Here is a 27919-nt window from a genome sequence, read left to right as displayed (position 1 = left end):
CTGCTGTTGTTCCCAAACTCTGATAGAGCTGACAGCTGACTGTGGGAGATTTAGGAGGACATCTCCTCTGGATTTGTTGTCCAGGTGGCGTCCTATGACAGTTCCACACTGGAATTCACTGAGAGAGGAACATTCTGTCCCATTCTTTGCGTCATTTCGTCACTATACTGCTTGGTATTTAGCAGACACACTTTGATGGGATGTTTCTACCCTTTTTAAGCAGCTCCAGATCATGAAAAAGCTGTCAGAGGAGCTTGATGTTGATCTAAGAATCAGAAAAGGATCTGACTGGTTAAAACAGCAGTTTTTATGTTGCTCACAAAAACAGCAGGAGATCTAATCTTTATTCGGCACTCCCGAGCCAGTGCTCTGATCTTCTCTGGCTGTTTTCCGTCATGTCAGCATGATGAGGAAGTGTGAGGAAGTGTTTTGGAGGAATAATTAAAGGCGTGGATGGAGGCTGCTGTTGCTGCTGCTGCAGATTGCCAGGCCTCACTCCTTGATTGGACTCGTTCTAGTATCTGAGTGCAGCTCGTTTCCAAGACGCTTTCTTCCCACTCAAACTGATTGGATCAGAAAGGGGAGCAGCTCCTTGGCCTTTTTCATTTCCGTGATTAGCCCTTGTTCGATTCCTTTTTAATGCCGGCCTCGTACCTCGGCCATGCATTGACCTAGGAATGGAAATGTGTTGCACTGATGCGCATGGAATCAGTGTCGGCAACAGCAACTGAAGGTTTTTCATGAATGGATGTTGGCCAGTGTTCTTGAGAAACCATCTGCCTCTTTGTTCCTCTTCCCCGGAATTCTCTCCACTCGGCCTGTTTCAACAACCTGGCTCTTCCGTGTGTTTGAAGCAGGAACACAAAGAGGTGTTTGACAGGGCAGTCAGTGTGGGGGCGGTTAGCTGAAAGGCTGGGCCGTTTGGCTAAAGCGGGAAGCCAAGGAAGAGCAGTAACTAAATATGCCTCATTTTGACGACAGAGTAAAGAAGTATCCACTTCATCCTCGGTGTTATCCTCTCTGAAATTCACACAAACCCACAGACAAGCACTTTTGCAGTGCTGATGATACGGTTTTCATAGTCCTCTTAAACCGATGATCGCCATACACACATCACTGCACATGTGTGTTTAACCACATGGAGCACACATTCTTTTGGCCATCGGAAAGCCTCTGCCATCCATGCAGAGGACCACTCCAGCCGGCAGGAGTGTTTATTGTGTCTCCTAGATTGGAAGCAGACTGAGACACCCTGTCTGACCCAGCCGTCCTGCCACAGTGCCTTCTGTCCGATCCACAGTTCCCCAGAGGGATCCTAGCTCACTACGGCAGCAGCGTCCCCCAAAAGCATTTGCTTCTTGCACCCTGCAAGTGGTCAATTTTGAACCCTCCGTGGGTGGTTTCTCCTCCAAGCTGGGGTCCTCTACCAGAGGCCTGGGAGCTTGAGGGTCTTGCAGTATCTTAGCTGTTCCTGTTCTTTTCTGGACTGAGAGGTCTGAGGTCTTTCCAGGTATCTGTTGTAGCCCCTCCTCCAGCTTGGGGCTTACTGCCCCCAGAGCTCCAATTACCACATGCACAACTGTCACCTTCACTTTCCAGGCTTTCTCCAGTTCTTCTCTGAGTCCCTGGTATTTCTCCAGTTTCTCATGTTCCTTCTTCCTGATGTTCCCATCCTTGGCACTGCCACATCCACCACAACGGCTTTCCTCTGTTCTTTATCCACCACTACAATGTCTGGTTGGTTCTCCATTACCATCCTATCAGTCTGGATCTGGAAGACCCAGAGGATCTTTGCCCTCTCATTCTCTACCACCTTCAGAGGTGTTTCCCATTTTGACCTTGGGGTTTCCAGTCCATATTTTTCAGGCTGTCATTGCCAACAAAGGCTTTTCAACCAAATATTAGTAATAACAAATTTGTTTTCACTTATTTCATTTGTCCAATGACTTATCAGCCCATGAAATGAAGGGATTGTTTCAAAAATGCTTTAGTTTTTGTTCAACCCATGGAATAAAAGCTGAAAGTCTGCACTTCAATGGAATCTAAGTTGTTTTATTTCAAATTCACTGTGGTAATGTACAGAAACTAAACTAGAAATAATGCGTCTCTGTCCAAATATTGATGGTCCTGACTTTAGTTCCGTTTAGGATTTTCCTATTGAATTCTATGTATTTATGATCCTTATGAGTTCATGTTTACTTAGGTAAACATGAACCGGTACTTGTAAATTTACAATTACTGGTACGAAGCCCATTGAGACGAGTGTTGTTGTGAATTTGGGCTTCATAAATAAAACAGAATTGAACTGAATAGAAAGTAAAGCAGATCAATTTTTGTGAATGTTTTAAAATAAAAAATCCTGATGAGTTTTGTCAGTTTTGACTCATTTGTTACTGAATGTGAATTTGGACATTTTCTTTGGACACAAAACAGAAATAAACCTTTATATTTTACGAATACTTTAATAAAGGTACAAAATCCATATGATAATTGCTAATTTTGCCCGTTTTCCAGCGTAAATTGAGCTTCCTGTTGACTGCACCTTTAAATGCTAAATGTTCTTTTAAACTATTGCTGTTTTTTGGGATCAGTTATCTATATGGCTTCATTTGGAAGATTGAAAGAACTGTGAATCTCCATAAGAGATGTGGGGATCAAACAGGCTGTTGGTCTGACCTGAAGGCTCCAGTTCATTGGTCTTTTGCATGGATGGCAATCCTTATTTGAGACTTAAAACTGAGTTTCTCTGTCTAGGATTTTGTTATGCGACTTGGGAAAGTGGTTAAAAAAGATGTCCTGAACTGAATTTTTTCACAATGAACCTTGTATAGAAGAGGTTAGATTGTGTGGTTCTGTGCTCGCTCTTAAATAAAAAAATGCAAATACAAAATGCGAATTTAAAGGGGTGAAATATTTACATATATCTACAAAAACACTTTTAAATGTCATATATCTAGCTAAAAAGCCCAGCAGACTGTAAGTGCTTTTACTTTGAAATTGAACAGCACAGTGCTGTATAGATCATACTCAAAGGGATGCAGATGCAACAGGAAACTTTCAACGTGGAGCTGAATTACTGAGAGGATTAATCACTGTGCTTGTGGCTCTCTGGTTGCCTGCTGGCTCCTTTTCAACCCTTCATTTTCAGAATATCATCTGATAAAATTACAGCTGCGTGGTGTTTATCTGAGAAAAAAGCTGTCACTTTCATATGTGTTACAGTGTAGGGTACTAAGCTGGAGGCAATGGCTGGTGGTGTTTGTTTTTGCTTAGGTTTGTCTGCTCCGAGGTGAGAAACAAAGAAAAACAGGAATAAAATCGTGTTTTTTGATGGTTTTTATTGCTGAGGTTGTTGGAAGAGGAGCCCATGCAGGATCTGACTCCTGTCCATGAATCCTGGTTCACTGCCGGCTAAATCAGATAACGGCTCTCTGGTTTGGTCTCCAGTGACCCGCCTGGTTTGCACCATGGAAATGGATAACTCCATAAACACATCAGTTCTAATTTGTCTTTACGGGCATTTCACTGCCCAGACTCCGAGTCCATTTGTCTGACTGAAAGTCAAACCAATCCTTTTTTGCCTGCAATAGAAAACAACAACTTAAGAGGCAAAACTAACCCTTCATAAAAACGAGGCAGAAATTTGACTGGTACTCATTTCTTAAAGAATTTTTTTAAAGAGTTTTCCATTTTTCTTTTTTGAAACAGAATAGAATAATTAGACAAGTTTATTGATGTCAGAAGACAGACATTGATTTGTTGGCATAGCTCTGTAAAAACAGCAGATAATGGATAACTAAACTATAAATAAAGTGTCCAGTGGTTATGTGGCATTGTAATTCTGTTTGAAAGTAACTACTTCTGAGTAGTAAAACTCTGTCAAGAACTTGATTTGCTCTAAGTTTGCTAGTGTTTTAACTGGCCAGAAGTCTGCTGAAAAAACTGAAACCTGTTCTTATGGTTAGATACAGGCAAATAACGGACAAACCAAGAGTCTACAATTTATGTTCTTAGAGAAGACAACTCCTCTTAACTCTCATTGAAAGATACTTATATAAATATATAAAATATATAATTACATATAATATATATCATCTTTTGGGTGACAGCATTTGCTAAATGTTATTTTATACAAAATTCAAACAAGGGGTTTTGTGAAATGTTTAATGTAAAGTCTGAAAGCCTTCTGTGTTTTGTGAACAGACATAACAGGACACTCTAGCTCTGAGAACCAGCTCAGTGGCCCTGTGGAAGAGTGTCCGCCCTGAGACTAAAAGATCTGAGCTCAAATCCAGGCTATGCTGTACATAGCTATGTCTCCTGATGACACAAGACCAATAGAAGCACTTTTTAACTGTTTTTTAGATGTCAAATTATGGATGGCAAATAATTTTCTGCAGCTCAAACAGGAAAAAACTGAAATTTTAATTATCAGTCCTGAAGCTAATAGAGAGAAACAGTTTCTGAAGCTGCAGGAACTTTCATGAAGTCATTCAGAAACCTGGGCGTTATCTATGACTCTCAGCTAACTTTGATCCCCCATATTAAACAGGTGGTTAAACTGGTTTTTATCATCTCAGAAATCTGTATGAAGGTAAAAATGTGTCTAAAAGAACGCACTTGTAGATTTGATTAGATCAGTTTAGACACAAGTTTCTCGCAAGGAATGTGTCAGAATTTAGAGCGGAGTTGTAGCGCACTTGTGATACGCCAGCAGATTGGAGCACACGCAGAAGCACATGTGAGCAGTCGGAATCCCAGATTTGAAGTTGTAACTCTAAATGAACACATGCAAATGGAAATTTGTCCGTTCACAGCAAATATTTTTACACACAGATGCAGATTTTTAATGCACAAGTTTTCACATTCTATATTACAAGTTCTCACATCAAATCTACAAGTGCGCTCTTTTAGACACATGTTTGCCTTCAGAAATCTGGCTAGAGTCCGCCCACTACTCTCTCTTGCTAATATGGAGATGCTAATGCATGCTTTCATCATGAAAATTGATTACTGTAACGCCCTGCTTGCTGCTCTTCCAAAAACCAACATTAGGAACCTTCAGCTTCTCCAAAATTCTGCTGCATGACTTCTTACAAAGACCAGGAGGCGGGCTCACATCACCCCAATTTTATGATCCCTGCATTGGCTCCCCATGTGCTTCAGGATTGATTTTAAAATACTTTTAACAGTTTTTAAATGTTCTAACTGTAATGTTTTTTCTTAAAGAACTTTGATTTAAATTGAATAAATCACAAACCAGGCCGGGAAACTGTCTCATTCACTGTTTTACTTCCACCATCTTGAATCTCACACCTATTTCACAAATCCCGCGAGACTTCACAACAGAACAGGTAGGTATATTATCAAATCACAGTGACACCTAGTGGTCGGAATATTACATCCCCCTTAAACTAAAAAAATAATGCACTGCATTATCATGTAAACTTTGTTAAGACTTTGTTTACCTCAAAATAATAATAATAATAATAACTAAACATTAGCTGCTTGTCATCCATTCTAGGTAACATGAAATAATGAGAACATTTTCCTTTACCTTTGACAAATAGTTAAACATCGTACATATCAAAAACTTGTTTTGGTTTAACAACCCGTACAGACTTTGTGACATACATAGGCAGTTGATCATTTGGCAAAGTGTCCTTCTCTTTGCTTTGGGATTCAGGAGGTGTTGGCTGATTAATCTTCGGGTCCTTCACACTGAGGTCAGGCTGCTGAACTTCTTCTGCGATCTGGACTTCTTTGCTGTCAGAGTGTCTCTCTCTCAGATGATGCCTGTTTTGTCCTTCAGCAGTTGTGATGTGATAACTTCTGTGTGTATTTGCTGGTTGGGTGACTGTTGCTGATTTCCAGGAACCATCTTCTTGCTGGTCAGAAATAGGTGTACCTGCAGAAAGTGGGGTGAGAGGTTTAGCACATTTGTTAAAGAATGTCTGCTGACGCTGCTGGCAAACTTCTCTCTTAAAGCACACACTTTCCTGACAGGTAACTTGTGGCTTCAGCTGCTCAGGTGTGTTGGAAAGTACTAAATGTAGTCTGCGGCTCATGAGTACCTGTGCTGGTGAGTGAAGGTTGTCAACTGGGGTATTTCTGTATTCAATTAAACTTAGATATGAGTCTTTTCCTTCTGCTCTTGCTTTGTCCAATATGCGTTTTGCAGTTTGGACAGTCTTTTCTGCAAGTCCGTTGCTCTGTGGATAGTGGGGGCTGGTCGTGGTGTGTGTGAATCCCCATGTCTGTGGAAATTGACTAAATTCTTTTGATCTGTAGCACGGTCCATTGTCACTTATGACGATTTCTGGAATTCCGTGTCTTGCCATTGCTGCTTTGAGTTTGGCAATTACAGCCGCTGAGGTACAACTGTAAAGTATTTCCAACTCAAAATACCTGCTTAAGTAGTCAACTATGACAATGTAGTCTCTTGAGTTCCAACTAGGGCTGCACGATATGAAGAAAACTCGCGATATGCGATATTAGTAATTAATATTGCGATAACGATATAATTTGCGGTATATAAACAATTAGCAAAACAACCAAAAATATTATTCCCATTCCATTACAACAGCTTAAAAATTATACTGCAAATGACCCTTGTTGACATAGCAGGCGAACATACAACATAATAGGGCGTAGGCCTGCACAATATACCGCAAATTTATCGTTATTGCAATATCCAGCTCTGCAATATGCATATCGCAAAAGACAGTGAAAAATCGCAATAAATCGTAAACCTTAAATGTGTAAATACAACCTTAAGGCAGCTTGAAGCATTTAACGAATCAAATAAATCCCTTTATGCATTTGACCAATCGGATGGACGCCTTCACCTTGTTGACCAATCGGATGGAGGCCTTTTATGTTAGATGTTTGTCTCCTATGTCAACGAGGGTCATTTGGAGTATAATTTTTAAACTGTTGCAATGAAATGGGAATGATGTTTTTGTTTATTTTGTTATTTGTTTGTATACCGCAAATTATACCGTTATCGCAATATTAATCTTAAATATTGCATATCGTGAGTTTTCCTCATATCGTGCAGCCCTAATAGGGCGCCATCCGATTAGTTAACAACGGGAAGGGGTCCATCTGATTGGTCAAATGCAGAAAGGTATTCTTTCAATCCATTAAACACTTCAAGCTGCCATAAGATTGTTTGGCCACATCTAAGGTAACCATTTATTGCAAATTTGCTGTCTTTTGCGATATGCATATTGCACAGCTTGATATTGCGATAACGATAAATTTGCGGTATATTGTGCAGGCCTAGTTCCAACTAAAAAAGTCACTCCCTATCACTTGCCATGGTCTTTCAGGTATAGCATGTGACATTAAAGGTTCTCTGGGGTTTGAGCTGCGGCGCTGTTGGCATATGTGACATGTAATAACTGCTTCTTCAGGTTGTTTACCCATTTGGGGCCAAAACAAAATGTCTCTTGCTCTGCTTTTGCTCTTTTCGATTCCCATGTGACTTGAATGGATACGATCAATCATGGCTTTTCTCAGTGCCTGTGGAATTATTATTTTCTCGCCTTTAAATAAAATTCCGTCAAACTCAGAGATCTCATCTCTGTAGTTCCAGTATTCCTGAATGTTGTGTGGGCATGATGATCTTGTTTCTGGCCAGTGAAGGAAAGAAATCGTCCGCTTTTCAGTTCTTTCCATCCATGCGTGTTCGATAGTCGAGAGTGGTAAAACAAACAAGGATTCAACCGGATTAAAAATACTCAAAGTTTATTTCCCTGACAATAGTTCTAGAGCACAGATTAAAACATTAATGCAGATATATCTGGATTCTCAAGTAAAGATCTACTGACGCACAAGTTACATGCGAATTACTCGTAGATTCTCCTAAGAACAATGGAAAACTTTAAAACCAGTCTTTTTAAGATGTGTTTGAATCTCCGCCTTCCGGAAAGAGCATGGTCGCTGGACCTCCGCCCCTGGTCGCTCTGATTCGTCAGCTGATAGCCCGCCTGCTTCCTCTGGCCAATAGCTGACGGCTGCCAATCTTCAGATCCGCTCCGCCTCTCGGGGGCCCGTTTTACCGGCGCACACAGTCCGATGATCAAAAGAGTCCCCATCTGGTCAGAATAAATCATTCCTGGACAACTCAAGGTTCCTTTACCGGTATCCAGAGCAAAGGTCAGCTCCAACCTCTACATGAGAACACGAATCTTCACACTTTCCCAGGGGAAGAATCTTCAACCCAGTTGGTACGGATATCGCCCATGGCATATTTATGGCACCTATGTAAAACTCCTAACTTTGCACAAAGAACTGCAACGTTGCTCATGACTGCATGCACCTGGGCTTCCATTCCCTCGTTTAATGTTTCGTCCATATATGGAATGGATTTGCGAGACAATGTATCAGCAACTGGTATGTCTTTTCCAGGTAGGTGGGTAATGCTGATGTCATATCTCTGGAGCTGTAAAATTATTCTCTGTAGCCGTGGTGAAGCAGCAGCGAGGGGTTTCTTTATGATTGACTCCAAGGGCTTGTGGTCTGATTCTACAACGACTTTTCTTCCATAAATGTACTCATGAAAACGCTTGCAGCCGAAAAGCACTGCATATAGTTCTTTTTCGATCTGAGCATAGTTTTGTTCTGTCTTGTTGAGAGATTTTGACGCGTAGGCAACTGGTTTGCCCTCCTGGAGCATAACTGCACCTAGTCCACTTTTAGAAGCATCGACTTGGAGACGTAGCTCTTTCTGGGGGTCGAAATAAGCTAGAACTGGACCTGGCTCCTGTGTTATCAGGTCTTTCATCCGCTGAAATGCTCTGTCTTGAGCTGCATCCCATTTAAAATCATTGTCCTCTTTCAGCAGTAGTCGCAGTGGTGCATTGACTTCTGAAAGATTTGGTGCAAACCTGGCCAGATATGTGAACATACCGAGAACTGTTTCCAACTCTCTCTTGTTCTGCGGTGCTTGCATTTCTTGAACTGCTTTTATTTTCTGTGGGTCCGGTTTTAAACCTTCGTGTGATAATGTGTGTCCGAAGTAGCTTACCTCCTGCACAGAGATGCAGCATTTGTCAGGATTAAGCTTCACACCTCTTTCTCTTGTGCGTTGCAACATTGCTCTGAGGTTGCGATCGTGTTCCTGCTTGGTTTTGCCAAAAACCAGGACATCGTCCACTATGGCATCGACACCGTCAAGACCCTCGTAAGTCTCATCCACACGCCTCTGGAACTCATCCTGCGCTGAGATGATGCCAAATGGTAGCCTGAGGAAGCGGTATCTACCAAACACAGTGTTAAATGTGGTTAACAGAGAAGATTCATGACTTAGTTTGATGTTCCAGTAGCCTGATCTGGCACCTAACACACTGAAATATTTTGCTCCTGCAAGCTTTGCTGTGACGTCCTCAAGTGTGGGAAGTGGGTTATAAGGTCTCTGAATTGCCTTGTTTAGTGGTCTGGGGTCTAGACAGACTCTGAGCTTTCCTGATTTTGGTTTTTCGACAACAACAAGTGCATTCACCCACGCTGTTGGTTCAGTGACTTTGCAAATGATGCCATTCTTCTCCATGTTTTCGAGCTCTTCTTTAAGCTTACTCCGCAGAGCAAAAGGTATTCTGCGGGGAGGACACACAACTGGTGTTACTTCTGCATCAACATGAAAATTGCATTCCCCTGGAAACACTCCTATGCCCTGAGACACATCTTTAAACTCCTCCAAGATGTTCTGCGAACCTGTGTCGGTCTTTTCCTTTGTTACTGTCATCACGATTTTAATCAGGTTTAAGTCTCTGCAGGCTTTCATTGCCAAAACTGGTGGTGAATTTGTGTCAACAACATGGAAATCCAACATCAGTGATTGGTCCTTGTGTTTACATCTTAATTTGCATGTACCATCCACATTTAGGGAGTGTCCACCGTAGTCTGTGGTTTGCCGGTCGCAACATGACATTATGAAATAATGTTTGAAAAAGGTTTGCCGAAATTGTGTTAGCTTGTGCCCCAGTATCTACTTTAAATCTAGCTTTGCGAGATGGTGAGCCAAGCTCCAAATCTGCATAGGCCTGGTCATTACTTTGGCCTTCATTTTCGATTGTTATGCTGTCAATGTACAGTCCTGTCTCTTCATCACTTGACTGATGACTGTTCTTACTTTCTCCCACTGAATGTAACATCTTGTGATGAGGTTTATGCTGGAAAGGAATTTTCGCTCTGCAGGTCTTTGCAAAGTGATTAAACTTTCTGCACTTTATGCATTGCTTTCCTTTCGCTGGGCACGTGTCTTTTTGGCTGTGTTGCCATGCACACTGGCTCCATATCTTGGAGGCACCTGTCTCATCTTTATGCCTTACAGCATTCTGTGGTGTAGCAGATCTGTACTGCTTTCTGGAGACTGCATGAAGCGTGTCCTGGTGACTGTGCTCTTTGGCGCTTCCCATTGTCTTTAACTGCTGCTTTGCAAGCTCATGGGATCGTGCTATGTCGATGGCTTTGTCCAAAGTAAGCTCCGCCCCTTGGCTGAGAAGCTTTTCGCGCACAGAAGGAGAGTTTGTGCCAAAAACGATGCGATCACGAACCATTTCATCACTGTTAGGGTAGCCACAGTCCTTAACTAATAACTTCAATTTGGTGACAAACTGCTCAAAAGTCTCATGTTCACCCTGCATATGTTGGTGGAACTTGTACCTGGCGTATATAGGGTTAGCCTTCGGTGTGATATATTCAGTGTACTTGTCATAGTACGTCTGTAGCTTTTTAGCTTCATCTGCTGTTAGGTTCCACGTGTTATAAACATCACATCCTTTTTCTCCAACCCATAATAGCAGATAGCTGCACTTATCTGCCTTATCCTTTTCACGCAGAGGTCCGGTGAACATCAGCTCTGCATGCTGTCGGAATTTCCTCCATGCTTCTGGAAGGTTCGAGGAATCCCAGTCCATCCTCGGGATAGGAACGCCGTAGGACTCCATTTGTAGACAGGGTTGACAGAAAATCCCACTTGTGACACCATGTAATGTTTTTTGTTAAAGAACTTTGATTTAAATTGAATAAATCACAAACCAGGCCGGGAAACTGTCTCATTCAGTGCTTTACTTCCACCATCTTGAATCTCACACCTATTTCACAAATCCCGCGAGACTTCACAACAGAACAGGTAGGTATCTTAACAAATCACAGTGACACCTAGTGGTCGGAATATTACACTAACGGTCTTGCGCCTTCTTATTTATCCGATCTCTTAGTAAAGTATGAACCTTCGCGGACCCTGAGATCCTCTGGCTCTGGTCGGTTAACTATTCTGACTGTAAAACCCAAAAACCAATGGAGAGGCTGCGTTTCAGCACTATGGCCCCCATTTATGGAACAGTCTGCCAGAGGACCTGAGAGCCGCAGAGAGCATTAATGCTTTGAAGAAAAGGCTCAAGACTCATCTTTTTAACCTGGCTTTTAGCTAATTTCTACTAATTTTATTTATTTATTTATCTATTAGATTTTAATGCCTTATTTTAATTTACCTTATTTCAGTCAGACAACTCTTGCAGTAAGAAATATTTATTTGACATTTTCCACATTCTTTAAGTTGGCATTCACATATTTTCGTTTGGCATAAGGCTCCGTTCAATTCCATGAGAAATTTCCATAACACTTTCGGGTAACAAAACCCCCCCTTTACGGAGCCCACAGGTGGAAGCCGGGGAGGAGGGTGGGGCGAAGAATGAGCGCTGAAGGTAAGAAAGAGAATGAACGACTGCGCACCTGGGCTTAAAAGGACGCTGAGCAGGTGAGTTAATTGACTGAACCGCCCTAGGGTATTTACCTGTAAAACACTGCAGCGAGTATCTGCCCGAAATACGATAAATCGTCATTTCAGTCAGACAACTCTTGAAGTAAGAAATATTTATTTGACATTTTCCACATTCTTTCAGTTGGCATTCACATATTTTCGTTTGGCATAAGGCTCCGTTCAATTCCATGAGAAATTTCCATAACACTTTCGGGTAACAAAACCCCCAACACTAAAATCATCCAGAAGAAGAAAAATGTGAATGTATAATCAGCGTGTAATAAAATGGGGTGTGTTTTCGGCAGCATTCCATTTTCATTTCATTTCCCAGTATGACTGCTATGTGTGACCCGGCACCATTGACCGTTTGGGCCGCCCCCTTTCGAGTACAGCGCCATGAAGGGAACATGCTATCTAGTGGATCTGCTATGTGTGACCCGGCACCATTGACCGTTTGGGCCGCCCCCTTTCGAGTACAGCGCCATGAAGGGAACATGCTATCTAGTGGATCTGCTATGTGTGACCCGGCACCATTGACCGTTTGGGCCGCCCCCTTTCGAGTACAGCGCCATGAAGGGAACATGCTATCTAGTGGATCTGCTATGTGTGACCCGGCACCATTGACCGTTTGGGCCGCCCCCGTTCGAGTACAGCGCCACGAAGGGAACATGCTATCTAGTGGATCTGCTATGTGTGACCCGGCACCATTGACCGTAGGGTCGCTCCTGTTCGTGGAACCACTAGAGGAACATACTATCTGAAAGAGAGAGGGAAAGAAATAAAAGGGGAGCCAACATAAATTACTCATACCTGATCTTAGAACATAAGCTCACTTCCGCAAAACGCTGTGCAGAACTATAATTTAAACTGCCAAACAACCCGTATGAGACACTAACTTAACATCCAATCCAAAGCTTCTGATGGCGTATTATGACATGCTTAACAGCCATTATTCAAACTTCTATTAAACTAAGAACAAGCTTGATGGCCATAAACTTCTCCCATTTTGGCAACTATATATACACACGCGCTTAAGTAACATACATTATTTCGAAGCTCCCAACGACAGTACCACGAACGAGCTTAATAGCCATAATTTTCTCCATTTAGCATACCAATTATAAGCGCTCAAGTAACATCCATTTAATTGAGGTTCCATCCAAATATTAAGAACGAGTTCAACACCCATAATTACTATGCTTCATTGGCATACTATAAACAAATGAACTTAAGAATCAGATTCGAGCTCTGCGCATACTATGATACAACTTAGAACATCCTAAATTTTGAGGCTTCCACCTGGCTATAATTTTCTTTTAACATCTGTAATCGAATAATTTACATTCATTCTGCGGTTGACATTGATTAATTAATTCAGTCAGAGTGTCATTGGAATGCAGAGGAGGTCCACCGCCCCTTCACTTTCAGTGCAGAAATAGGTACGTCGAGCAGTCATCGTTGCAGCACCAGATCAAGGAATGCATGGGTGACATCATTTCCTGGAAACGGAGAAGCTGATCGGGGCGTAGGGGTTCGCAGGCTCAGGATGCGATGCATAGATAAAAACAAAGCAGTATTAGTCTTGACAAGAATATATAAATAACCCAGAAACTGATCAGTTTCAAAATGATTGAGATAAATTAAATAACAGTGCTTTTAAAGAACAAATCTGAGAAAGTGAAATTTAGTAGATAGTTAAGGTAAAGACCCATTGTGGATTTATCGCACCCTAGAAACCACCATAATTACAAATTCCAACAGTGAAATGATAGTGAAATATAGAACCTGCACGAAATCTTAACACCAATTTTTATATAATCAAATGATAAGAAAAGTACACTTTGACAGTTTCAGAGGGACGCACCTTCAGGAGGCCATCGAGGAGTAGGTGATGGGAAGAGTAGCCAAGGAGATTTGTAGATGAGGAAGGTCAACATCCCACGTAGCAAAGGATTACAGCTCAGCTGGATTTTATATTAGTGGTTCTCAAATTGGTGGACAACAAAGTACAGACTACTAAAATTTTAATTAGCCAAGGGCGTCTGAATACTGCAAAAGAGAACTTGAGAGCCATGAGGGATCATAGGTTTTGATAGTATTTTTGCTAGACTGAACCTTAAGCATTTAGAGGTGGAGTCAAACAAGCCTCTAAATGGGGATGCATCTAGCAGAGTGTCATCTGCTTAAGCAAGGCAGACAGAAGACTGACTTGTGGACACAAGATTTAACTCTTGAACTAAGCCTGAGAGCGCATGTGATATATTTCCTACGTTCAGGGTAGAAGTTGCTCAAAGTGTTATTTAAACATTAACCAAGTCAACCGATGACACAATACTATCATTCAATATTGAAACAGCCTTAATATAATCTCTAAGGATTAAATAACCGGACGACCCCTTAAAACCATCAGAGCTGTGGATTCTGGCAGCCGGACAAACACAAACCACTCTTCTTAAATCCTTTTCCCCCAAACCAGAAGGCGCAGACTCAGAAGAACAAGTGGAGGGAGCCTGAAGACACGTCAGTCATCATAACAAAACCACTCCAAGCATAGAGAGGGAAAGATCAAACGCAAAACACAAAAATCCAGAACAGGAACACGGGGCCCAGGATCGAACTACCCAGAACAAGAACACAAGATGAACGGATGACCATAGGACCAAAGCTACAGCAAATGTCAGGTGGCCCAATCATTGACAAATCATATTCAACCAAAATTTGAATAAACGACATGCTGTACAAAAGCTAGAGAGGACATAATGGGGAGAGACAAGCATCAATGAACCACCCAAATCCATAGAAGAAAAATAAATCCGGATGGGTTGAGAACCATCCGAAACCCAGATTTGAAAATAAAGTTTTTTCCACAGAGGTTCAAAGACCAGGGATACAGAGGAAAGTTGGCCACCAAGAAATCATCAATAAGATGCAAAATGAAGGGCACCCATCGCCTACAAATATCCAGGACAGGGCTTCAGATAATAAAGTCGATTTTATGAGGACTGCCACGACAGTGGAAGGTAAACCGACAAATACTTCGAGCGCCAACTGAAGGCCAAGAGACGCCACTGAGAGGCATAGAGGCAGAACAGTGAGACCATCAGTGATAACAGTCATCCTCAGCCTTATATCGCTTTCGGAGGAAAATCGTGGAGACAGCATGGGGAGCTGAAAAAAATATATACCAATCCTGAAGGCGCATGGGGAACCAGGCCGCTGATGCCCAGAAGATGAACTGCGAGGCGCTAACAGGTCCAGATCAAGTCACGTCAACCTGAAAACTTCCCAGGGGCGACCCATAGCGGCGGCTTTGAAAACGATGCCCTGGAAGAATCCATCACATAGCCCCCACAAACCTCCAAACCAGAGAGAGAATAACAAATTAACTGTCCAGCCGAGAAAACAAGGCCGCGACGAGACCAACACACACACCAATGCGGCCGACGCAAGTCCCTGAGCTGGGGTAGGACCCACTGGGGTACACAGAGCAGGGGAAAAACAGGCGGAGCATAACCAGATGCAGAAGGTGTGGGGGCAACGAACGAGGATCATTGAGTGAATAAAATGAGCCATAGACGCTGCATAAGAGAGACCAATCATAGGGAAAATGTCCACAGAGCAGAGACGGGTCCAAGAGACACTGATACACGTTCTGACTAACCAGTGCTACAACAACGAAGAAAATAAACAGAAGAACTGCCATAATAATAAAGCCAGCATCGAATTAAAAACAGTCAAGATTCACACTCAGCTCCCAAAGAACAAAACAGCAACAAAAAAACAAAAAAAAGTGTAAAATCCACAAAAAAAATTCAGCCAGCATGAGAAACCTGTCCAAACGAGGACCGCCAGCCTTCACAACCACAGAAGAGACCCCACAACCCTTGAAACAATAACCGGACGACGCCGAACTACGCAGCAGAAAAGGAATCAGAAGTGCATCATGAATGACCATGAGTCAAAACTACAATTCCCAGGGTCCTTAGGGGCGTGACGTCACCGAAGTAAACAGGAAGCAAAACGCAGCCTTAGAAAACTACACGGGAAAGAACCGCATGATGCTCACCGTAGAAATTTCGGCCGACCACGGCATACGAGAAGACCCGGACTGCTCCTGATCGGGGGGCACGGACATCCCGAACATCGCGGAAAGCACACCCCCTGCAGATGCACGCGACCGCGGCGAAACGAACGCGCTGTGCGCCGTCAGCCGCCCGCTGATCGCCGCAAAAGGAGAGCAGACGCGGCGAAACGAAAACCCCACATCAGAAAAATGGGGATCATCCATCCGAAGGACGGGGGGAACACAGCAATACGCCAAAAGAGAAGGAGACCCGCGGGCTCGGAGACCGGCGAAGAATGAGCGCTGAAGGTAAGAAAGAGAATGAAAGACTGCGCACCTGGGCTTAAAAGGACGCTGAGCAGGTGAGTTAATTGACTGAACCGCCCTAGGGTATTTACCTGTAAAACACTGCAGGGAGTATCTGCCCGAAATACGATAAATCGTCATTTCAATGTTTATTGTTTTTATCAATATGTTTACTTTTTGATTCTCTTTTTTATTTTCATTTTATTTCCGGTGCTTCCTCAGGTGGGACCCCTCCCTCTGGGTCGGCTTCTGTTCAGCCACTGCGGCTCTGGATGGGAACCTGCATCACCGCTTAGCTGTCGTGGAGCGGTCTCCACCTGTGATGCTGCATTTGGTTATACAGCTATTCACAGAGGGAGGTTCCAATTATCAGCGTTTCCAACATCTTGTTTTTGTGCTCAACCTTTTTTCTCTGTCTTTCCCCATCAGTTAGGGGGTGGGAGGTGTGACAGGAGTGGGGGGCTGTGTGTAGGTGTGGGGAGGGGGGCCTCTATTTTTTAATTTTTGTGCTTGTTTTTATATTATTCTTTTTGTTTTGTTTTAATGTAAAGCACTTTGTGTTATACTTTTATATGAAAAGTGCTTTAGAAATAAAGTTTGATTAGATTTGATTTGATTTGAAGTCATACCAAACACCATAAAAATGGAACCCAATGCCTCCCTGATTGACACTCAGCATTAATGGTTTGGATTGGGGGGGCTAAGCCACCATATGGTTCCCAAGCATAGCTGTATCTGCAGCTCACCGCTCCCCCAGGGGAGGCATCAAACGTGGAGAGCAAATTTTCACACACCCAGGATGTCTGCAGGTGAGATATGGGCAAACCTGTATGGGACACACAGGTGTCCATCACAAAGCATCAATATTGTAGACCGCTTGGTGAACCTGTTCATGCACATCTTTGTCAATGGGCACGCTGCAGACCACAGGTTGTAACAAACACTAAACACGTAAGGACACGCAGACCGTAAGGAGTCAATATTCCACTTTGCTAACAACTAGAGCATGGCGTAAGGCCACCATACATATGTCATAAGTTATCATAACTTCACAATATACTTACCACACTTACAACAATCGTATGTTCAGTTTTCATGGCGTGCCTTAAGGTGGCCGTATGTCCCTGAAGGGAACTGCAGGACAGACCTGCACCCCCCTTAAAATGCAGCGGCTCCTGTCTATGACCCCCCCATAGGCCTGGACAACCAAAAAACCCGCAGCATCCATAGAGGTCATGGGTGAATGTGATTAAGGCCTAACAGGCGTCATGATGTCCTGTGAGGTCAACCAATCCAAGGTGTCGGCAGAGCGGACACCTCCGAAGAATAAAGGGTCTTCTTTTTTTTGATAAACAAGAAGGAACATGAAAGGATTCTTTTACAATAAGGTTGAAAAGGAAATGAAGCTTTAAAACAGAATGATATATCCTCTCAAAGATGAGTTTGTTAAAGATGTCATGTTTTAGTTTGTCTTCTTCCTCATGCACTCATTAGCTGTCTTGTCCAGGATTTCTAGGAGACATTTACTGGACCAGAGTCTTCCCACTCACAGCTGCTACCAATACTCAGCCGGAGTGTGTCATCTCCCGAGGATTGGCTCACGCATCCTCATTTCATGCTTGACCTTTGTGTCTTTGTTCATTCTTGAAGCTTCAGGATTATTTGTTCAAAATGTTTCCGTGTCTTGAGCCCAAATGTAAGGCCGCGCTCTACTCTTTACAAAGTCCAGACATGCCTCTGCATGTGTTGGAGGTCAAGGAGGACTCAGAATTCAAATATTTAGCTTCATCCCACACAGCGCCGCTCTGCTGCCGATCCTCTGGAGGCAGCTTTTCTCATTCAAGAAGGTTAGAGATGAAGTCGTTGCTTGATCTCTCAATAAGCATTAGGTTCTAGAAAAAGTAAAGCAATAAAGATTTTTTAATGAAATCATATGTTTTCTTCCTAGAAGGTATTTATTTATGAGGTTCTTTGTGGAGACATCGTGCAGATTACACAATGACTCAGGAAGTGCTGCTTTGTGTCTGCAATAAAGACTCAAACTTTTACAAAGTTTCTGGAATAACTCTACATGTACTTAACGTACATTGTGAATTTACTTAAGTACTTTTCTTTTTTGGCAAAGGTCAAAGCTGGAAACGAAAACACTGACATCCACACGATTACACTTTAATTTGAAATGCCAGAGGAAGTCCAAATGATAGAAACTGCTGGGTTGTTTCAATTCATCAAATGTGTTTCAGAATTCCTTCACTATTCACTGCATATATACTATATACTATATTGTGCCTTCGCCATTTTGGGGTGCTGTCTGAATCTACAATTTCAAAATTTAGTGTCCTAGAAATTTCCCAGAAGTCTGTGCGAAAAGCCAGTGTGCATTGATGCTCTTCAGATTTAGATTTCAGTTTTTAAACCATAAGCATTTTCATCAGTATAGATCAGCCGGATGGGCCTTAAACAATGAATTCCTGAATAGTAAAATGCTCGTATTGATTAGGTTTTTACTTGTGAAATTGTTCATATGGTTTCTGAATTGATTTTAAAGTCCAGGGTACTAGATAGTCTAGTATTATATAGTTTTTTAAATACTTAGGGAGTAGCCACGCTCTCTTTCAGAATAGTTAGAATAAGTGTGGCAGCCATTTTTTTTTTGTTTTGTTTTTTGTGTGTTGCTGTCGTTTTCTTTGATGTACTTCATGTCTTTGTGGGAAACGAAATGGTGCCACCACTGACTGTATATGAGAACTGGACTGAGTGACCCCTCCCCCCCCACAGTAGCCGCTAGCTCCAAGAATCCAAAATCCCAGAGACTTCTACTGAGAAATTAACAGCTTTTACACATTCTATTGGTCAGAATAACTATTCTTGTTTTGAAACCTTTATTAACGTCTTGATAATCCAGATTTTTTTTCAAGATATTTTCTTTTTATTGCAAGTTATCCAAGTTACAAACTGACCAATCAGATGTACCGAATAAAAGTATTTGGCCTCAAATAGAATGTTCAAAAAGTTTGATTAACCGATTTTCCCGAGCCTGCTTTCAGGCGGTGGGGGGGTAGATATCCAACAAGCTCACTACTGATTGACAAAAATGGTTCCCATAGAAACGATGCCTCAGACCAACTCGGACCAGTTACTGCGTATGACGTCTGGCTCCAACATGGCACCATCTGTATTGGGAAAAAATTGCGACTGAAGTGACTTCATGTGGTTGGAGCCGGGAGTAAATCCTTTTCTATTGGTGATGTCACACTCACTCAGTCCAGTTCTCATGTACAGTCAGTGGTTACTCAAATGTTGGTTTAAAGAAATCTTTAGAAACTGGAGCCATGCAGAATCACAAAGTATTTTAGGACTTTACAACTGTAATAAACAAAAACACTGATTCAAAAACTTTGTTTTGCATCTTGAACCTCATCTTTCATATCATAAATGAGCTTCTATTCAAGCTCAAGTGGAGGCGTGGTCATTTGATTGACAGTATGTGGTCCACTTACCAGCTTCAGAAGGAACCAACAAGGTGTTTTCCAGTACTGTCAGACTGTTTGTCCTTCCTGTTTGCAGATTTTGGCACTTTGGCCAAATGTGAGCAGAATCTGAATTCAGATCTGTCCAAAACCAACCAATGAGAGATGCTGCCACATCCTCATGTCCTCTAGATGTGCAGTCACAGGGGAAACAGTCATCACTTCTAATTGACTTTTCTGGCATCCATGCTACATCTGTAACCCTTGTGCTATCCTTGGCACTTTAACATTGGGAGTTGGGTCATCTAGACCCACTAGACAGAGCTCTGAACCTTTTTTCTTCAATGATTTGTGATCTTCACTGGTGTCCATGGATTACATGAAATCTTTCCACCTTTATCCACCTTTGTCATGGTAGGGAGAACACCTCAATGGAAGGGGGGGGGGGTCATTTAAGATAACACAAGGGTTAATGTTCCAATGTCCTGCTCTCTCCAGAGTTTCATCATAAACTTCTTTTCACTCTTTGTTTTGAGATTTTCTTGAGGTAAAAGTCCACAAGAACACATCCAAGAACTTTGTTTTTTCTATCAGTTCTGGAGGATGATGTTCAGCAGAGACAGAGAAATCTGTTTCCATGTGAATAAAAAGCTACACCCATCAGAAGAAACAGAAAGAAATGGGATCTTTGTGGGCCAAACTCGAAGAAACAACTGAAGCTTTAGTTGTTGCAAAAATAGGACAGCACATATATTTATCTTCAGGATATTATTGCCCAATCTGCCTCGTTGCAGAGCTGGAATAATAAAACCAACCAAAAGGAGAGAGTTTGGATTTCCTATTTCTAGGGCAACAAGTAAAGGTGGTTCATTACTTTATGAAGGAACAATCTGCCATTTTATTTCACTTCAAAATAGATTTGTTAAGGTAAAACCCACACAGTTCTCAACCTGTCAATCAATAAATACATAAATACCTGTTTAAAAATATCTCCAGTTTGTGTAGATCTATCTTAGAAGTAAAGGAATTGAGCAGGATGCATCAATAATATTATTTTCCTTCATCTAACATGTCGGAACAAAGAAGTCTAATTACAAGTTTCAGCTTTTTGTTTTCTAGTAATTGTTCTTTTATTTACTGTAAAAATAATTCACGAAACCATACCAGGAAAACAAATGTATTCATAATTAAGATTCCCTATTTTTGGTCATTACTCCTGAACAAGTACAGGGAAGCACAGTGCAAATATTTACAGTGATCATTTAAAGAAGACGATATAATGGAGGATTTAGTGTCAAAATAAATCTTAAATGTATAAACATCTCTGGAGGAAGCTGCAGAAGCGTTGTATGCAGATGCTACCCGCTGCCCTCTTTTAACTCGCCCTTACTGGGTGAGCAGCTGCAACTTGCCCCTCACTCTCCCCATCTCCCCCTGCCACCCTGGTCAGGGCTGCATGGAAGAAAATCATCCAAAGGAACACTTTTTCTAAAAAGCTGCTGTGGGCGGATTTGTTTTTTTCCTCTCTTTTGTTCTGAGTTCTGTGTGTTTTCTTTCTATCAGTAAGACATTGTTGTGTTTGTGGAGCTGTGTGTGTGTGTGTGTGTGTCTGATTGCTTTCAGGTGTGGTGCTGAAGAGGGCGTGGCTTCCATTGGACCCAACCTGATGGAGCAGCCTTTTGTAAGGAGGGAGCTCAGCTGCAACCTGCCTCCCCTGCTAAGCTGCAGGTGAGGCAGGTTGCAGCTGAGCTCCTCTCCACCTGTTCTGTAGTTTTTGTGGTACTTTGTGGTTTGGTGTTAAGACCAACTCTGTGTAGTCTTTTGTTAGTAGTTATGATAAGTGACGCTGTAGGGGTGAACTGCCATTTTCTTTACACATGTTTTGTCATTTTTCTTTCATTTCCAGGTAAGATTTCAGATTCCAGTTGGGGGGGGGGGGGGGGGTTGGCCTTGGTTCACCCTGAAGCCTTTTTGCTTCACCTTTTAAGTTATTGTTGTTGGTATTTATTAATTAGTTAATACGTTTGTTTTTTACTACAGAGACAATCTTTCTGTGATTTGTAGTTAAAGTTGGTGAAAAAACATTACTTTTTGGTTTTACTCCACCGGTTCCCCCCGGACATATTAAGGGGCATAGCAGGCATGTTTTCTGTTTGGTTTTATTTCCATAGCAACCATTTTTTTTTGGTCGTCTGGGCGTGACGAACAGGTCTGTCTTTTTTAGAGGAATTGGCAAAACAATATGTGGGGATTTTCTTGGCAAAGGAGGTTTTTCGTGAACCAAACCCACATTCCTAATGTTTTCTTATAGTATGTTGTATCATTTTGTCCATCCTGAGCCAAGGATTACATTTTCCAGACATTCCAGTAAAAAATATGCAAGCAGCAGGAAACGCCACTTGTGTGAGCTCGCAATGCTAAAGCCAATAAATATCTTCAATCTTCAGCTTTTTATTCCAGTATCTCTTCCCAACGATGCGCTAGGAGTTACGAGGCGATAGATTGAAATTCTTCGGAGGAGTTTAAATTTTCAGCTTGTACTAAACGGGATTTATTTGTTTTTTTGACTATACAAGAGGGCAGTGTCTTCCTGAGGTCAGAGGTCAACAAAACTTCAGTTGTAGTAGTTTTAGGATGTGTCCAGACTGGACACAATTGGTTCGCTTATTGGGCAGTCTGAAAACACGGACACTAGTCTGGGACCAGCAAGCGCCCCCTCGACCCATCCTTGGAGGTGGTCTCGCCTCGTTTCCAATCAGACTGAACTCCGGTTAGCTCCAGTCTCCTCAGTCTGAGTGTACTGGATGCTCGGAGCGGAGCAACTGAACCAGAAGGCCCACCGCATTACGTGATGTAAACACAGTAACCAAGCAACAGTGGGACACAGCAAATCATTGAAATGTGGTTGGATGAATGCATTCTCATTAAAACTACTTTTGACGTGACATAGATTTCTTCTCATGCGGTTTTCCTAAGAATCGATATGTCATGAACACTCATCAGCGTAGCTTTCAGCGCCTCCTCAGCCTTGCAGCAGGCGTCCACTGTACCAGAGGAACCAGTTAAAAGGGTTGAACCTGGCATTAATACAGACTTCCAAAATTGGTCAGTGAAACATAAAGTTTAATCAGTGAAGTATCCTGATAAGGACTACAAAGCGGAGGACTTCCAGGATTTGATCTGGTTAAAAAGCAGTCTGAATATCAACCAAACTCAAGGTCCAGGACTCGAACCGACCAAGTTATCCCTTGTGCTATCCTGGGCACTTTAATGTTGGGAGTTGGGTCATCTAGACCCACTAGACAGTTTTTTTAAATAAACTTTATTAACAAATATTGCACATACAAAATACAAAACACAAAACTCCACACTGTGTGCAAAATACAATCTTCACGTTCGCCAGGAGAATGAACAAAAAAAACATAATAATAACCATGTAAAACAGTTTAAGCAAAAATAATAAAGGCAAAGGAATCTGTTAAAGTTTCAGGAGAGACCATGTTTCAACTGTTCTGACAGCTTTTTGGTTAGAGGAAGATTTAATACTGTTCACATACAAAACCATTTCTTTCTGAAAAACATAAAACCCTGGTTTTTGTTGGCATATTTACACTTGTGTATAAAGTATTTATCCATAATTATAAGTAAATTAACTACATATATTTTTTCTGCATTAAGTCTTCCTTGTGTAAAATATCCCCAAATAATATGCTCATAAAATAATCTATAATCTTCTCATAGATGAGTTCTTATAAAATGTATCACATCTTTCCAAAATAGTTGAGTGAAATAGCAAAACCAAAAAAGATGAGGCACCGTTTCTGATGAGGAATGACAGAATGTACAGTTTATGTCCAGATCTTTTTAAAACTTGGTAAAGAAATGTTTCACTGGATTAAATTTGTGAAGAATTTTGAAAGAAATGTCTGTGATTTTATTGGTGATGAAATACTTTTGTGGCAGGGTCCAAACCTTTTCCCACTGAATTCTACATCCAAAGCTGTTCCAGTCAGAGATAACATACGGTCATTTTGAAACAGAGAACGGATACTTTGATTATTCCTGCTAGCTGAAATACATGCCGTTCCACACCACAAATCTGATAATTTGGGAGGAGAACGGCTCCACAGAAGCCTAACACCACCTGAGACGGCTCCAGTAACCAATGAAAACTCTGCAGGTGAGACATGCAGACTATATGTGGACAGAAACTCAACGTCTGACATCAGGTTACCTTGTGGATTCATCAGCTGTGTCACAAGAGAAATGTTTTTTTCAAACCAATATTCAAGAAAAATACTCTTGTTTTTGTGTAGAATATCTGCGTTATTCCGAATATAGTAGCGATGAGGAGAAAAACTATGTTTGTAGATCAAAGTCCATGTTAATAAAACCTGCTTATGAAAATTAGACAAATTTAAAGGAATTTTCTCTATTTTAAAATTACATAATAGAAGAAATGGCAGACCTCCAAGCTTATCAAATATATATTTAGGTATGAAATTCCAAAATGAGGTTTCACTTTATAAGAAGTTTTTTAACCATTTAATTTTGAGGACATTGTTTAGAGTGGAAAAGTCAAGTCCTCCGTCTTTTGATGAATTGATTACTTCTGATTTTCGTACATAGTGGATTCTGTTTCTCCAAAGAAAATGAAAAAGTATCTGATCAATCCTTTTTGCAGTTTTACAGTCCAGAGATGGTGAGGAAGCAATGTAGACTAGCCTGGAAATTCCTTGCTTTAGCTAAGAGGTCACGACCTTTTAGTGAAAGATCTCTCTGTAGCCAGCGATTAAACCTGTTTTGTGCTTTTGCAATCATAGGATTCATCAGTTCTCTTTGTTTTTGATCTTTAGTTAACTGCTATCCCAAATATGTGACTTTTTCTTTGACTACTATACTATTAATGGATGTTAAAGCACATTGTTTAAGAGGAAATAACTCACATTTCTTTAGGTTTAGATAAAGTCCAGATGCTTTTGAAAATGTCTCTATAACTTGAAGAACCCTGGGAACCTGTGAGGAGTTTTTTAAGAATAAAGTGCTGTCATCTGCCAGTTGACTCATAAGAATGTTTTTACCAGCAGTAGAAATCCCATCAACATCACTCGATTTTATATATCTACAGAAAACTTGTGCAACCAACAGAAACAGGTACGCAGAGACAGGACAGCCCTGTCTTATTCCTCTATGGAGACAGAATCTGCGAGTGGTGCCAGCACTCAACTCAACAGAACTGTTTCCATTTGCATAGAGTGTTTTAACAGCACTACACAAATAATCCCCAAAACCCATCTTTTCCAGACAGTAGAATAGAAAAGGATGCTCAACAGTATCAAATGCCTTACAAAAATGAAGCTATCATCATCAGTAATGAGGTCAGACCCACCAGACAGAGCTCTGAACCTTTTTTCTGGTAGGGAGAACACCTCAATGGAAGGGGGGGGGGGGGGTCATAGGATAGCACAAGGGGTAAATGGCTCTGGATCAGCCACAAAGCTCGTAACAGTACGATGATTAGTTTTCATGACAGATCCAGGTTTCCTACCTTTTCAAAGGCATTGAACTAGTTCAGGTTTTCAGCAGCAGAGATGCTTTTTCTTCCCATATTGCCTGAAAATGTTGGTCTGCTTATTAATGTGGAACGTCCTTCTGTAGTAGTTTTTCATTAAACTCACCTGGAAACTAATTATTACAGGTGTCTGAGATTGAGTTCAGTGATCCAAAGAGCCCAGAGACACAATGTCATCCATACAACAAATATTTCAATCTTTTTGACACTTAATTACAATGGCATAGTTTGAAATGCACAGTACAAAGCATTCACTAGCTAATCCTATGTTTAGGGGTAAATGTACAAAATAACAAATATTTGTTTTTGTCAAAAAGGTTTGCTGACTGACATCATTTCATGTCACTCAAACCAACCTGGTTCCATAGCAGCTGTGGGATTTTTCTCATCAGGACGTTTTATTTTGAAATGACATTTTCGTCCGTGTCTGCAGATGGTCCGGTGGTGTGGCGTATGCTGACTTACCCCCCGACACGGCGAGCTCTCCTGGTGGGCTGCGGCCTTCAGATGTTCCAGCAGCTTTCAGGGATCAACACCGTTATGTGAGTGCAAAGGTTGAAACGTCTGAGTGTTGGACTGAAGGTTGGACTCCACACTGTTCTTCCCGGTAAACCACTGCCCTACAATCAAAGCGGGCGCTAAACGCGCATTCTTGAACAGAGTTTAGCTGTTCACACTGTACAAGCAGGGAGGGGATTTGTCTCCTGCTTTGTCTTTTTCTTTTAACTTGTCCTGTCCAACAGCTGGGCAGTCAGATGAGAGCTGAGGGCCTCTTGGGTTGGACATATTTTACTTTAACAAGAGGGGTTATTAATCTTCTGACAAACCAAAGGTATGTCTGAATAAACCCCTTTTGTAATTGAGGCCAAACTTTATTAATTTCAATCATGTTTGAAAATCTTTGGTGTTGGACCGGACGGAAAAGGAAAGAAGGGAAGAAAAGAGAGGTATGTTAGAGAGGGGGGGGTGATAGTGAGAGGGGGGGGTAAGACCATGAAGCAGCATAAAGCAGACAGGTTTACTGGTTGTTTATCATTACGGTAAGGTTCAAATGTAGTACAAAAAGGGCGGGGCCTGTTGTAAACATGGCCCGACCAAGCTCGGCCACAGTTGGAAATTTGGCGGGGCCCAGCACTCAGGGGCAAGGACCAGAACCCACCCCACAGGGATACGGACACCCCCGGCTCAGGTGTAATGTGAACCCCCCCCCCCCCCCCCCCCCCGCACGGAGAGAGCACCGCCGGGCCCAGGAAACCGGCACCCAGGGGACACAGCCACCGTTGCCAAAGGTACAGTACCCCCCACCAGGGATGGGAGAGGGGACAGATGGTCCTAGGTCCCACTTTCCTTACAAAATGTGTGTGCGTGTGTTTGTGTGTGTGTTTATGTTTGAATGTATATGTTGAGGAGTAAAGGGTGTGTGTACTAAGGGGGTGCAGTTAAAATTGGCGGGTAGGGCACTGAGGGGACATCTCCTGATTACTCACAGTGATGTCCCCTCACCCTCCCCACCAAGGGGCCCTAAATGTCTAAAGGCCCGTACACACCGGGACGAATATTCGCCAGGCGTTATTCGCCAGCGTTTTTCGCCACGTTTTTTGCGTTAACACCCAGGCGATTTTCGCTGACGATGAGCCGAGCGAACATGCAATTTCATTCCCTGACATTAGATGGCGCTTAATGTAAACAGAAATACTCCTGTACACAAGGTGGCGCTGCACAACTTTATGCTTCTTAAAGTCGCTTTTCACTCAGAAGAAGAGAGCAAGTATTTACGCGCTTGTCAGAATAATACAAAGAAAACATGAATATTTCAAGCACCAGTTGCTCCAACTGGTACTTGGTTCAGGGATATTTTAGAATGTCCGTCATTATTTCTTCGCGGCAGTGTAGACTCTACTTGGCGTCTATCTTCTTCGCTGGTATGTGTGCTCAGCAAGGCAGTTTTGTGTTTGAGCGCCCCCAAATTTTGTTTTACTGTAACTTCAGAAGCTCCAGACACGTGTGCAAAAGCGCCATTCTCATTGGTCGAATAGATTTCGACGTGACGCGTCAAAAAAAAAAAACGGAACACGAGGCGTTTTTTTTTTTTTTTGACGCTTTAACGCATGGCTTTTTTCCGCGTCGGTGTGCACACTCTCATTGGTGCCCTTTGTTTAGTCATGAGGCGTTAAACGTCGGCGAAAATCGCGCGCGAAATTCGTCCCGGTGTGAACGGGCCTTAAGCTGCGGTTAAAATTGGCGGGTAGGGTGCTAGGAGGACATCTGCTGCTTGCTGCCAGTGATGTCCAAGCACCCCCCCTTACCAAGGGCCCTACATGTCTAAGGTGCAAATAAAACCGAAAGAGGGGGGGCCCACACCATACGGCAACCATGGGAGGGGGACCCTTGCCAAGTAGCTCCCCCCCCAAGGCGCATGGCAGGTTAAACCCCCCACCCCCTCACCCTAATATGAGATCATATGAGGAAGGGGGTAAGTTGGGGACAGCTGGTAGACTGTCCCCCGGTGGTCAAACAGCTGTCCCCCAGCCCCCCCAGCATAGGGGCCAGGTCCCTTCAGCCCAGGGGTCCCATCCCCATAGGCGCCGACACCCCAGGTCCAGCACCACCCACCCCACACAGAGAGAGAGGAGCCAGAAAGCGCCGCCCCCCCGGAGCAAGTCCAGGCCCCCACCCCCAGGCGCCGGCCCTGGGAGAGCTCTGGTCAGGCCTCGACGGGACCGGGGTAGCCAACCGGC

The 27919-nt window shown here is 42.5% G+C and overlaps 1 protein-coding gene across 1 annotated transcript in view; it reads left to right on the top strand.

Annotated features, from left to right (window-relative positions):
* The window catches only part of slc2a13 (solute carrier family 2 member 13), a 146356-nt gene that overhangs the window by 72056 nt on the left and 46381 nt on the right, over positions 1–27919 (top strand). Inside the window, exon 4 of the mRNA XM_023952454.1 lies at positions 25615–25723. Coding sequence (XP_023808222.1) covers positions 25615–25723 — 109 coding nt within the window. The remainder of the gene's footprint in view (positions 1–25614; positions 25724–27919) is intronic.

This window comes from Oryzias latipes, chromosome 23, assembly GCF_002234675.1.
Source record: "Oryzias latipes chromosome 23, ASM223467v1".
NCBI lineage: Eukaryota > Metazoa > Chordata > Actinopteri > Beloniformes > Adrianichthyidae > Oryzias > Oryzias latipes.
The sequence above is the reverse complement of the archived record's forward strand: the minus strand, read 5'-3'. Positions and strand labels throughout refer to the sequence as shown.